Source organism: Balaenoptera physalus, assembly GCF_965194825.1.
Source record: "Balaenoptera physalus genome assembly, chromosome: 9".
Classification (NCBI taxonomy): domain Eukaryota; kingdom Metazoa; phylum Chordata; class Mammalia; order Artiodactyla; family Balaenopteridae; genus Balaenoptera; species Balaenoptera physalus.
In genome coordinates, this window is record NC_138888.1 from 94,718,419 (window position 1) to 94,733,295 (window position 14,877).

The 14,877-nt window shown below is 36.2% G+C and overlaps 1 protein-coding gene across 3 annotated transcripts in view; it reads left to right on the forward strand.

The window, feature by feature from the left end:
- Window positions 1–14,877, forward strand: part of LOC309666647 (uncharacterized protein) — a 613,160-nt gene that overhangs the window by 460,584 nt on the left and 137,699 nt on the right. For 2 of the 3 annotated variants that reach the window (XR_014267188.1, XM_082474305.1), the window contains exon 5: window positions 8,247–8,341. Coding sequence is in view for 2 of the 3 variants with exons in the window: in XM_082474305.1 (XP_082330431.1) it covers window positions 8,247–8,341 (95 nt within the window). In the remaining variant the exon portion in view is untranslated. Of the gene's footprint in view, window positions 1–8,246; window positions 9,335–14,877 lie in introns of those variants that run through there. The other variant, XM_082474304.1, reaches the window with a different exon arrangement.

A 14,877-nucleotide genomic window follows, 5' to 3' on the forward strand; every position in this document is an offset into this window, starting at 1 on the left:
CCTATGGAAAGATTCAATTAGGAAATCTGCTTTCTGCCTTGATTTGTTCATCCCTGTGACTTCACTTGGACTCTTAATCTTTTTTATTTTTATCCTTTTATGAGGATTTTACTTTTTATTCCCCTTCTGGAGATTTTCACTGTGAATATCTTTTAAAATCATCCCTACATCATAGTGCTTTTTTCACATATGTCCACCTACCCATTTCTGTATCTCTCTCTATATGCATGCATATATATATAAATATGGATATGGATATACATATAGATACACATCTATCATGTTGGGACTGCAGTATCAGCATTACCACATATTCTGCATGGAGTCTTCTTTTAAACAGCCAACCAGAACATCTTTGATTGTTTTCAAGATGTACCCTTGCCTTTTCATTATTTTCCTGTGGCAGCATCAAGAAGTTCAGAACCACATCTGGGTAGCAAAAAGTACCTCAAGTGCCATCATCTGCCATAAAGACTTGGGAGTTGAACTATTTGAAAAAGAAATCCCCTGAAATTCTTCTATATGATATCACCACTCGTTCTTCCCTTGCCTATTTCAATGTATGATTAGCTTCTAATACTGACTAGATGAATCTTGCTATTGGTTAGCTATATATTTTAACACTGATCTTTCATAATGTAATACACATCTGTTTATTCAACTTATATACTTGCTGCATACTGCATTAAGTACCCAATTAGACCACAAGTATCTGAAATTCTGTATCTCCCAAACTGAATGTATTGTAGAGTTTGTTCTCCTCTAGTGGATGGACATAGGGTCTGTCATACAGAGTGAAGTAAGTCAGAAAGAGAAAAACAAATACCGTATGCTAACACATATATATGGAATCTAAAAAAAACAAAAAAAAGGTTCTGATGAAAGTAGGAGCAGGACAGGAATAAAGACGCAGATGTAGAGAATGGGCTTGAGGACATGGGGAGGGGGAAGGGTAAGCTGGGATGAAGTGGGAGAGTAACATTGACATATATACACTACCAATCGTAAAATAGATAGCTAGTGGGAAGCAGCTGCATAGCACAGGGAGATCAGCTTGGTGCTTTGTGACCACCTAGAGGGGTGGGATAGGGAGGGTGGGAGGGAGACACAAGAGGGAGGGCATATGGGGATATATGTATACATATAGCTGATTCACTTTGTTATATAGCAGAAACTAACACAACATTGTAAAGCAAGTATACTTGAATAAAGATGTCAAAAAAAAAAAGAAAGCTGGAGTAGCAATACTCATATCAGATAAAATAGACTTTAAAATAAAGAATGTTACAAGAGACAAGAAAGAACACTACATAATGGTCAAGGATCAATCCAAGAAGAAGATATAACAATTATAAATGTATATGCACCCAACATAGGAGCACCTCAATACATAAGGCAACTGCTAACATCTATAAAAGAGGAAATTGACAGTAACACAATAATAGTGGGGGACTTTAACACCTCACTTATACCAATGGACAGATCATCCAATCAGAAAATTAATCAGGAAAGACAAGCTTTAAATGACACAGTAGACCAGATAGATTTAATTGCTATTTGTATGACATTCCATCCAAAAACAGCAGATTACACTTTCTTCTCAAGTGTGCACAGAACATTCTCCAGGATAGATCACATCTTGGGTCACAAATCAAGCCTCAGTAAATTCAAGAAAATTGAAATCATATCAAGCATCTTTTCTGTCCACAACGTTATTAGATTAGAAATCAATTACAGGGGAAAAAAAACGTAAAAAGCACAAACACATGGAGGCTAAACATTATGTTACTGAATAACCAAGAGATCACTGAAGAAATCAAAAAGGAAATCAAAAACTACCTAGAGACAAATGACAATGAAAACACAAGGATCCAAAACCTATGGGATGCAGCAAAAGCAGTTCTAAGATGGAAGTTTATAGCAATACAATCCTACCTCAAGAAACAACAAACATCTCAAATAAACAATCTAACCTTACACCTAAAGGAACTAGAGAAAGAAGAACAAACAAAACCCAAAGTTAGCAGAAGGAAAGAAATCATAAAGATCAGAGAGAAATAAATGAAATAGAAACAAAGAAAACAACAGCAAAGATCAATTAAACTAAAAGCTTGTTCTTTGAGAAGATAAACAAAATTCATAAACCATTAGCCAGACTCATCAAGAAAAAGAGGGAGAGGACTCAAATCAATAAAATTGGAAATGAAAAAGGAGAAGTTACAACAGACACCGCAGAAATACAAAGCATCCTAAGAGACTACTACAAGCAACTCTATGCCAATAAAATGGACAACCTGGAAGAAATGTACAAATTCTTAGAAAGGTATAACCTTCCAAGGCTGAACCAGGAAGAAATAGAAAATATGAACAGACCAATCACAAGAAATGAAATTGAAACTGTGATTAAAAATCTTCCAACAAACAAAAGTCCAGGACCAGATGGCTTCACAGGTGAATTCTATCAAACATTTAGAGAAGAGCTGACACCTATCCTTCTCAGTCTCTTCCAAAAAATTGCAGAGGAAGGAACACTCCCAAATTCATTCTATGAGGCCAACATCACCCTGATACCAAAACCAGACAAAGATACTACAAAAAAAGAAAATTACAGACCTATATCACTGATGAATATAGATGCAAAAATCCTCAACAAAATACTAGCAAACAGAATCCAACAACACATTAAAAGGATCATACACCATGATCAAGTGAGATTTATCCCTGCGATGCAAGGATTCTTCAATATATGCAAATGAATCAATGTGATACACCATATTAACAAATTGAAGAATAAAAACCATGTGATCATCTCAATAGATGCAGAAAAAGCTTTTGACAAAATTCAACACCCATTTATGATACAAACCCCCCAGAAAGTGGGCATAGAGGGAACATACCTCAACATAATAAAGGCCATATATGACAAACCCACAGTAAACATCATTCTCAATGGTGAAAAACTGAAAGCATTTCCTCTAAGATCAGGAACAAGACAAGGATGTCCACTCTCACCACTATTATTTAACATAGTTTTGGAAGTCCTAGCCACGGCAATCAGAGAAGAAAAAGAAATAAAACAATACAAATTGGAAAAGAAGAAGTAAAACTGTCACTGTTTGCAGCTGGCATGATACTATACACAGAGAATCCTAAAGATGCCACCAGAAAACTATTAGAGCTAATCAATGAATTTGGTGAAGTTGCAGGATACAAAATTAATGCACAGAAATCTCTTATATGCCTATACACTAATGATGAAAAATCTGAAAGAGAAATTAAGGAAACACTCCCATTTACCATTGCAACAAAAAGAATAAAATACCTAGGAATAATCCTACCTAGGGATATAAAAGACCTGTATGCAGAAAACTATAAGACACTGATGAAAGAAATTAAAGATTATACCAACAGATGGAGAGATATACCATGTTCTTGGAATGGAAGAATCAATATTATGAAAATGACTATACTACCCAAAGCAATGTACAGATTCAACACAATCCCTATCAAATTACCAATGGCATTTTTTACAGAACTAGAACAAAAAATCTTAAAATTTGTATGGAGACACTAGAGACCGCAAATATCCAGAGCAGTCTTGAGGGAAAAAAACGGAGCTGGAGGAATCAGACTCCCTGACTTCAGACTATACTACAAAGCTACAGTCATCAAGACAATATGGTACTCGCACAAAAACAGGAGTATAGATCAGTGGAAAAGGATAGAAAGCCCAGAGATAAACCCACACACCTATGGTCAACTAATCTATGACAAAGGGGGCAAGGATATACAATGGAGAAAAGATAGTCCCTTCCATAAGCGGTGCTGGGAAAACTGGACAGCTACATGTAAAAAAATGAAATTAGAACACTCCCTAACACCATACACAAAGATAAACTCAAAATGGATTAGAGCCCTAAATGTAAGACCAGACACTTTAAAACTCTTAGAGGAAAACAGGAAGAACACCCTTTGACATAAATCACAGCAAGATCTTTTTTGATCCATCTCCTAGAATAATGGAAATAAAAACAAAAATAAACAAATGGGACCTAATGAAACTTAAAAGCCTTTGCAAAGCAAAGGAAACTACAAACAAGATGAAAAGACAACCCTCAGAATGGGAAAAAATATTTGCATATGAATCAATGGACAAAGGATTAATCTCCAAAATATATATATAGCTCATGCAGCTCAATATTGAAAAAACAAACAACCCAATCAAAAAATGGATAGAAGACCTAAATAGACATTTCTCCAAAGAGGACATACAGATGGCCAAGAAGCACATGAAAAGCTGCTCAACATCACTAATTATTAGAGAAATGCAAATCAAAACTATAATGAGGTATCACCTCACACCAGTTAGAATGGGCATCGTCAGAAAATCTACAAACAACAAATGCTGGAGAGGGTGTGGAGAAAAGGGTACCCTCTTGCACTGTTGGTGGGAATATAAACTGATAGAGCCACTATGGAGAACTGTATAGTGGTTCCTTAAAAAACTAAAAATAGAATTACCATATGACCCAGCAATCCCACTCCTGGGCATATACCCAGAGAAAACCATAATTCAAAAAGACACATGCAGCCCAATGTTCATTGCAGCACTATTTACAATAGCCAGGTCATGGAAGCAACCTAAATGCCCCATCGACAGACGAATTTATAAAGATGTGGTACATACATACAATGGAATATTACTCAGCCATAAAAAGGAACGAAATTGGGTCATTTGTAGAGACGTGGATGAATCTAGAGACTGTCATACAGAGTGAAGTAAGTCAGAAAGAGAAAAACAAATATCACATATTATCACATATATGTGGAACCTAGAAAAATGGTACAGATGAACCGGTTTGCAGGGCAGAAATTGAGACACAGATGTAGAGAACAAACGTATGGACACCAAGGGGGGAAAGCAGCAGCAGGTGGGGGGGGGTGATGCATTGGGAGATTGGGATTGACATGTCTACACTGATGTGTATAAAATCGATGACTAATAAGAACCTGCTGTATAAAAAAATAAATAAAATAAAATTCAAAAAAAAAAATTCAGGAAGAATCAGATATGGCAATTGGACTGAAATGCTGTAACCGTATACTTGAAAATAATAATCTCTTTACTCCAACCTGTACTCAAAATGGTGAAAGAATTCAACAAAAGCAGGGAAAGTGTATGTTTCTGACATATATTTTGGGTAAATAGTAGAATTTAAATTCAATGGAGGCAAAAGTGATAATCCCTAAAAATCTTTAAGAGAATAATATAAATCGATTATTTCGAAGTAGATTTTTTTGCTTTGAAATATCTCAAGAAGTTAGGAAGTCTTCTCTAGCTCTATGATTCTACTGAAGTTATCCAAAAACATAGCATTGTATCTAGTCCACAGTAGGACAGTTGAGATAAGACAGAACCCTAAATGTCTGGTGGCTTCGGTTTCACAGTTCACAAGTTACATCAGTTACCAAGATCATTTTTCCTGTAGAGAGTGATAAAAACATTTCCACTTAACAGTTCTATTGTCCGTTTCATACTCCATCCTATCTGTTGTCCCCAAACTCCTCAACCACACTGACTGCAAGTACATTTTGGCAAAGGGCAGAGGAAATAATTTTATATGCCTGCAAACTTTGAGCTTGACAGAGAGCTGCCATGCTAAAATGTATCTGTATCCATGGGTGAAGTTTAAAGTAGATCTCTACTTTTGCCTCATTTCCTTGGTTTATGAAGCCTGGATGTTCTGTTGTTCAGGTACAAGGACCTTATGGTTATATAAGTAAGTATGTACAAAGGAATGTATAAGTTGAATTTGGACTGGGAAATATAAGGCTGAATCAAGAAATTTACACATGAACTGCTCTTGCATCCACTTTTAGTACATGGATTTAGGGAATAAAGTGTGGGGATAACTCATTTTCCCAACTATTATAAAATTTTTCCAAAAATAAATACTCATTTTTGTTTTTCATTTCCTTGAGAAATTCAGACAATCAGATTTCCTCTCCCCAATTTATCTGGACTCATCATCCCTACAAATTTACTACTTACTCATAGTTAATGGTATAAAAAATAAGTCTAAAAAGTTTTTATTAAATATCAACTCTACCCAAACTATCTTACTCTTCAGTTATCTAATTGTATGTATCCTGTTTTATAATTAGAAATTTGGTTTGTTTGAAATAATGAGAAAATGATTTGCTTCTCCTTGCTCATAAAAGGCTCTTGGAAAAATTATTAGTATTCTGCAAATAATGGAAGAGGTAGAAGTTGCTATGAAATAAGTTTCTGGTTTAACAAAAACAACACATAGAACTATTTAATCCTCAAATGGCTTTCAAAGCATTTGTTGATGAATATTAGTTTTTGAGGACAATATCTATTAGATGTGTTTGCTGATACATTAGAGAATATATATTTGTATATGTGTGTATACTCATAAAAGGCATATAATTTTTAAAAATTTTTGACTTATTGACATAGTACATATTTAAGACAATTTTTAGTGCTTATTATGATTTAAAGTTTTGCCCGTTTTGTCAATTTTAATGTTTTAGTTTAGAGAAGTTTTTACTTTACGCTTCTTAAAATTATGACTTATAGTCTTTCTGGGTTATCTGGTATTCAATGAAGAAGCTAGAACAAAAGTGGGCTCAATCATCCTTAAAGTCATATGAGTATTAGAATTGTTATAAAAGTCAATTACAAGCCTGATTGATTGCTAACAATGTAACATAAAGCAAGTTAGCTGAAAAGATTAATATCCAACTTTACAAGGGACTTATAAAAGAAAGTCCCAGTCACACAACTTATAATCAATGTCAAAAGGTATCCAAATCCATTAACTGAGTTTTCTGTTATGCTGTCAGAACAGTTGAGAAATGTCATTAATAAAAAAAAAAAAAAGGCAGAACAGTGCCACTGCCTTGTTAATTGGCAACAACTTTGAGGAAAGGCTGCCCGGTGCAGAAGGCAAGGAAGTGTTAACCACCCCACTTTGTGACTTGGTCCTACACAATTACCTGGTCATCCTCACCTGCACCAAGAGGGCTTCTCAATCTTGAATTTGAGAGGTAAAAAGAATGACATTGAAAGAGAAAGAGTTACAACAAATCTAAATAAACAGAAGCAAAGTGTTTGCAATGTGTCCAAAAGAAGGAGCTCATTTCATCTAACCCTATTGAAACCTTACAAAGATGTTGTTAGGCTCATAGCTTTCGTTTAGGAAAAAATATGTTGCTCTCTAAGAGGAGAGTTTATTAGAGACTTTTATCAAATATTCATTTACTCAATGTAATGGAGTTTAAATGGAGTTGAAAAACTAGATGAAATTTTAACATTATTTTGAAAAGAAAACTTTAAGTTAAGTAAGGTGTATAAATGTGACAAAAGGATTGTTGGAATGAATGACAAAAAGGGAGGTTAAAGAATGTCTGTAGATGTGTCTGTGAAGGTAGTTCTGAAATTTAAACACAAGGCTCTAGGAAGCAAACCCTGGAGAATTTCTAACTGGGTAACTGCTTGAAGGTAGATGCAGCTGTCTTCTCTCTTCTCCATCTTTTTCTGTGTCTTTCCCTCTCCATTCTTTCCTCTCCTTGCTCCTGTCTCTTTCCTCCCACAAAGTTCTCAACTTCTGGTAAAGTAGCTGCTTTGTATTCAATCTGTGAGTCAGTCATTGAATCACCAATTATTTACCAGGCTTATGGAAGCAAGTCTTTTTCTGACCAGGAATGGCAACTCCTGCTATTCTTTGCCATAAAAAAAACAGTATGCTTTTAAATTTTGTTGCAATATCCAAAGTTAACTATTTAATTTACCTAACTAAACAAACATTTTGGCATTTATGGTGACTGTTTTTACCTTTTTATTTGTTTTAGCACATATGAGAAGAAAATGAGTTTATCTTCTAATATGAACCAAGCTTCCAAATATTTGGTAGCCAGGTTTAAATATCTAATATGGAGAATTGTTTTACTAAATTATTGTATATTCATTAGATGAAATATTTTAAGAACCCTACTAAAATGATATTTGTGAAGTTTTTATAGAAACATAGAAACTTTATGTTATACTCTTAAGAGGAAAAAAAAGAAGAAAATGAAATTAAATTTTAACTAAAATTCTATGGTCTATGAGAAGAGTAACTTGGTTTTAAAAAGCTGGATAATAAAATGCCTGATATATTGTGCCCAGACTACACTTACTGGTGTCACACAGTATATATCTTATTGTTCCTGTTGAACAGTGCAGGAGTTCTGTTTCACCTGAGATGCAATCTGGACCCGCCCACCGGGAAGCAGAGGGGACACCATCCTGCCCCACAGCCAGGGAAGAACAGAGGTAAGACAGATAATCAGACAATGGATAGTTTAGTGCTGGATCAAGAAGGAGAAACCTCCCCAGTAATAAGTAACTAGGAGTAGGGATTTTCCAATGATAATGACCTCTTAAGGAATATCATTGACAACAAATATCTGCATTTAAAAGGATCTTTGTGTAACTGCAGATTTAGAGACAGACTATTTTCGGCAAATAACAAAGGCTTTGAAAGAGGAAAGTAGCATCTATATGCACACCCGAAGGCAAGATGTAGTGCATACAGAAAAGGAAATGAGGCTGAATGGAGATATTTCTCTGCCTCATTTGACCAAAGGTTTTCACTATGGCCTTAGTGGGAAGGAGTTGGAAATTAATATCAGACTCCACCATTATTCATTTAAAGTTTTACATGTTAAGTTGGATTAATTGTATACTATTTGTCATTCCATTTTTAATGGCCATGAATTTCTTTATTGTGTTTATAAAGAACCAAAGTTAAACAATCTCTAAAAGTGGGGTTCTACAATAAATAGGTATCCAGCCCTGATTAGATTTTTATCTATTATGTAACATTTCTGTTTTTTAATTGGTAACACCACATGCTCAACTCTTTTGAAGATGTTGACTTACACTTATATAGTTGTATAGCATAAGATAATTAAAATTTTATATGAATATAGATGTGGGCTGCTAGGAAGCAAGAGAAAACTACAATTCATTTAGTGGGATGAGGTTTGGAACTGATTTACTCTCCTTTTTATAAGATTTATATTATTGTTAATCTGTTAATATTTATATATTATTATGTTTTAGAAAAAAGTAAAAATGTATAACAATATTATCTGTGAATTATTTTTGAGGCTGGATTTGGATGTTGACAGGAAGCTGGAGTGATGATTCTGTGATTGGGTATCTCAATATATCTTATCTGTCAGATTTTAAATTTATTTTATTTTTGAAGTTTATTTATTTATTTATACTATAGATAAGATTTATTGGGATAAAGCTGTAATTTATAAAAAAGCAGCAGTCATTCATATTAGCTGGAAATGGGGGATATTTTATATTTGGCTGGTAGTAGCATCCAAAATAGATATTGTTTTTGCCTCATTTTATGATGATCTCAGAGTAACCTTGTCTGAGGCTGGTGTTCTTTGAGATTGTTTATGTCTAACATGAGAAAAACAAAGGCTAGCGGTGAACATCAGACAAGTTCTCAGATGTCAGGAGTTGCTGGTTTGTTGTTTCTTTTTTCTTTCCTTCTCAATGGCAATGTCATATTCTAAAGCATTGCCATCATGTCTAGTTTCACAAGCTTTAAAGTTTGTGAGCTTTGGCTGAATCTGGCCAAAGACTAAGATCCCTGGAAAATAAGCTCTAAAAATAACTTAAGCAAAAAACTTTTTTATTAGCCAATTATATTTCTAAAGAGTTCCTATTTCCATTGGAAAAAATGCCGACCCCTAGTTATTACTGGGGATGGTTTCTCTTTCTTGTTCAAGTATTAGAGATATCCTTTGTTAGGATATCTGTTCCGACCTTGTTTTTTCCCGGTTGAGAGACACATTCTCAGCTGGCTTGGGAGAAGCCAGTTGCTGTGGATCAGGAATATACTGACTGTTTCAGTGAGCTGTCCCAAGGAGAAGGTAAACGCCAGTGAAATAAACCACACAGGAGCAGGAGAAGGACTGTCCCTGCAAGAGTGCAGAGCCAGTCAGGTCAGAGGTCAGGACTGCAAGGAATGGAAATCAAGTCCCCGTGAAGTGGCAGGGCCCAGAGATGGATCAAAACAAGGAACAAGAATGATGTACACGGAAGGGTGGGGGGAAGGGATAGATTTGGGAGTTTGGGATTGACATGTACACACTGCTGTATTTAAAACAGATAACCAAGAAGGACCTGCTGTATAGCCCAGGGAACTCTGCTCGATATTCTACAATAACATAAATGGGGAAAGAATTTGAAAAAGAATAAACACATGTATATGTATAACTGAATCACTGTGCTGTATACCTAAAACTAACACAACATTGTTAATCCACTATACTCCAATATAAAATAAAAATTAACAACAACAAAAAAAAGAATGAGGTACCTGGGAGCAGAGTCCAAGAAGGGAACTTCACCAGTGGAACACGCTGCCTCTGGGGAACTGTTTGCTCCTCCATGTTTGTTTTTCTGGGGAACGCCATCTGCTAAAAGTGGTCATGTCTTCAGGTAGTCTCCTGACTCAAAATATACAAGGGAGAGAGAATATAAAAACCTATATATATCCAGGAGTAGTTTTAACAGAAAACACATAGACCCCATGAAAGATGTTCACATGAAACAGAGATGGTTGACATGTTATTTTCAAGAGGCCATTTTACAAAACCTCAGACAACACAACAGCAACAAAAGACACCTCAGAAACAAAATAGAAGATGTGTATTGAGAGCTGAGATCATGTATGGAGTGCTTTGAAGGTGGTACCTGACACCCAGAAATCAAAGCCTTGGTTCCAGGCAGTAAAAGCTGACTATGCAGGCTTCATCTTTCCTACCTGGATTATTCCCAGGGGACCGCTTTCCCTCCCTCTAGCCCATCCTCCACTTAGCATTCAGGATGACTTTTTGCCAAATAAAAATTTGTTCATGTGTTGTCTGTGGGAGAGCACCTCTCTAATTGTTTTCCATGATTCTTTTTAAGAGATGTTTAAAAGCATTTCATCGTTTTAAGGTTCTCTGGGCTAGTAACTTAGAAAACCTTGGTTCAGCAATGATAAAGAGGCTTCTGTACCACAGGACTTTTTCGAGCTGTGATTCAAATATGGGACTCAGAGTTTCCTCGTCTCATGTTGTACATGTTAAGACCATAGTAAGACCATTTTAAGATCATGAGGACCTGGTGTACGAAAGAAAGCTGTCAGAACTGTCTCTAAGTCCAGAATCATTGATCTTGTATCTGAGGACATTCGTGATCCAATCCCTGCCAAGGACACCCATCCCCATGTCCCCAAACCTGTCTGTCCCACACGTGTTTTCCTGTCACTTCTTCAAGGCAACTTATTCACTCCGGCCATTCCCTTTATGCCTCCTGCATACATCTGTTTTAGTGCCATTCACTTACTTTAACAGCCGTTTTATTATATGCCTGCCCCTAACCCCGGAAGATGCATTCCTTGAAGGCAGACTCCTGTCATGTGTTACAGGAGTCTGTCCAGCGCCTGGCACATAGTAGGTGCCTAGTCAGTGTTTGCTGACTGAATTCCACTCTAAATAGAGGGTTTCTCCTTCCAAATATCTGCCTTTTCATACTGACGTTGCCCGCTGTGATTGCCTGGACAGTTGTTTTTGGAAAGAGAAAAGGAAGTACATTTTAAGTATTCTTTTCTCCTTTATTATATCATAAACCATTGTCATAAGTATTGCAGCACTTTGTGGCAGTTTCTCTCCAAAGGCTTATAGTTAGTCATTTTGGTTAAAAATGGCCTCACAGATAGGCATCTGCCGTGATAAGAGCTTTGCAAGATAACAGAGAAAATGCCGCCAAGAAATACAGCCACAGGAACCAAGTTCTATTTTTTTTGCTCGTGATGTTTCAAGGTTAAATACTAGACTGATGAAAAACATAGAATTATGGAATTTCAAAAGGTTTGAAGTGACTTTAAAGGTCATTCGGCTCATCTCTTTCCTGAATCCCAATATTTTTGCTACCAAGTGGATGTGCATTAGGTACAACAGTTCCATTGGTAGGGAATTAAGCTCAGTCTCTCTCACGATACATCTGACTAGTGTGAGAGGTATTTCTATTGATTTGAAAACACACACACCCACACACACACACACACAATTCTTCTTTTTTATTTTCTTTATTTTCTTTTTCTTCATTTATTTTTTAGGCCACGTCAGGTCTTAGTTGCGGCGTGTGGGATCTTCTTTGAGGTGTGCGGGATGTTTCATTGTGGTGAGAGCTTCTCTCTAGTTGTGGCATGCCAGCTTCTCTTTAGCTGTGGTGTGCGGGTTTTCTCTCTCTAGCTGTGGCACACGGGCTCCAGGGTGTGTGGGCTCTGTAGTTTGTGGCATGTGGGCTTAGTTGCCCTGTGGCACGTGGGATCTTAGTTCCCCAACGAGGGATCAAACCCACGTCCCTTGCATTGGAAGGCGGATTCTTTACCACTGGACCACCAGGGAAGTCCCCTTATATATATATAATTCTAATGTTGCCCTAAAAGACCATATGAGAAAATTTCCCATCCCTTTGCCACATAGCAACTCTTCAAATAATTCCTATCATTTCTTCCTCATTCTCTTCTCTAAAAATAATCAGCACAAATCCTTCAACTCTTCTACATGTGTCCCCGGTTTGGCAGTACCTTGCCTCCTATGCTTTCTTATCTCAACAATTATTATACATTACACTTTGTTACTTTTAAAGCATGGCATACAAAAATGAATCCCAAATTCCATGGGCGCCATAATCAGCCCTTAAAAATTAGAAACACTTTTAGTCAAGGTATTATAATTTAATCAATATTGTTTTTAGACAATGACATTATACTGTTGAGAATTTTAAGGTTGCTTTGTCATCTAAAACCTCTTCAGCCTTCATTTAATGCATGCAATTTGCCAGCACACATGCTGCATTATGTGGTCATGAATTTTGACCTTTGGAACTATATGTGGAAACTTACATTTATTCTTCTAAAATTTATTTTTTGAAACATTTTCCCAGGCTATTGTTATAGTCTATCATGGTTTTGTTTTCTATTAAACCTTTACTGAGCTTCTAAAATGTATCAGACCCCGTGTTAGGCTGTAAGGATGCAAAAATCTGATAGGACATATTCCCTGCCTTCTAGAAATTAGAATCCTTTAAGGGAAGACAGACAGTAATATCAGTAATTACAGGATAACATGGAGATAACTTTAACCAAGTTATTGGCAAAAATGTTAAGCAGTCAAGAGGGATCCTGGGAGCATGACAGTAATAACTTCCTTCCAGAATCACCTCTACAAGTATTCTCTATACACGTTTGCAAAAGTACTTGGAGTACACTTTTCTTGTTAGACCTAAGTAGATAGATGCCCTGAGGTCAGTGGTTAATTTGGGCTAAATCACAAGGGAATGTTAACAATCTAGACCAAGCCTGGATAACATAGAGGATGAAATTTTATGTGTAGCTACCTCATCCACTCCCTACTGATTAATTTTAATTCTTCTGGCCTAAGTTTACAATTATCTTCCTATTAACTAGGAAGAAGTGACCCAAATCTCCTTGACAGTGATCTCCTATGTACCATTAAATAACCATGCTTTATTACTATGTTTCTAACAGACTGAACATAATCAGTTTCATGAACTTTCAAACACTTTACTTAATGAAGCTTTCCATTTTATTTATGACATGAAAATCTGTTTTCTATTGTAATGACAAAATATAATATGAATATAATACTTTTAATGAGATCTGAAAAATGCCAAAAGGAGTGAAACAATTATTTTTTTTAGGTAAATCTGGGATATTTTTCTTTTTCGACAACCACATTTAGCTAGATTGTTTTTGAGAACTTCATCCCTGGGATTTATTGTTTTGGCAATCCTTATTCTTCTGCTTCCATCCATTTCCCTACACCACCATAGGGAAGGGGGAGGGAGAGGGGAATCAGAAAAGAACTTACCATTAGCCTTTCATTATCTCAGTTTAACAGTTTTAGATCATTTCTTCTACCTGTTAAGCTAGTCACATTTTCATAATTGTCTCTTCTTTGCTGGAAGTTAAATGAAAGATTTTGCTAAGTTGTATATTAAGAGAAACCTGGGGAATATGTATGGGATGAATTCTGATTGTTCTAAATCGAGAAGAGGGAGAGATTAGTCTGATTGTATTCACAAGACGACACAGCATAGTGCAATTCCTCAGGTCCTCAAGACTACCCTCAGGTTCAATAATTCACTAAAAAGAATCACAGAGGACTTCCCTGGTGGTGCAGTTGTTAAGAATCTACCTGCCAATGCAGGGGACACGGGTTCAAGCCTTGGTCCGGAAAGATCCCACGTGCCTCAGAGCAACTAAACCCGTGCGCCACAACTACTGAGCCTGAGCTCTAGAGCCCGCAAGCCGCAACTACTGAAGCCCGCGCGCCTAGAGCCCGTGCTCCGCAATATACTATACTGTGTATTAGATCTCCAGGACTTATTTATCTACTAGTTGCAAGTTTGTACCCTTAAACAACATCTCTCCTACTCCCAAAACCCCTAGCCCCTGGCAACCACCATTTCACTCTGTTTTTACAAGTTTGCTTTTCTCAGATTTCACATATATGTGATACCATGCAGAATTTGTCTTTCTCTGTCTGACTTATTTCACTTAGCATCCTCAAGGTCCATTCATGTTGTCATAAATGGCAGTATTTCCTTTTTTTGATGGCTAAGTAATATTCCATTGTATACATGTATACCACAACTTTTTTATCTGTTCACCCATTGTTGGGCATTCTTTATTTGGGTGTTACTAATTTTCTTCCCAAAGGGATTTCTTACTTCTTTTAGTTCATCAAGGATTTCCACTTTTGTTT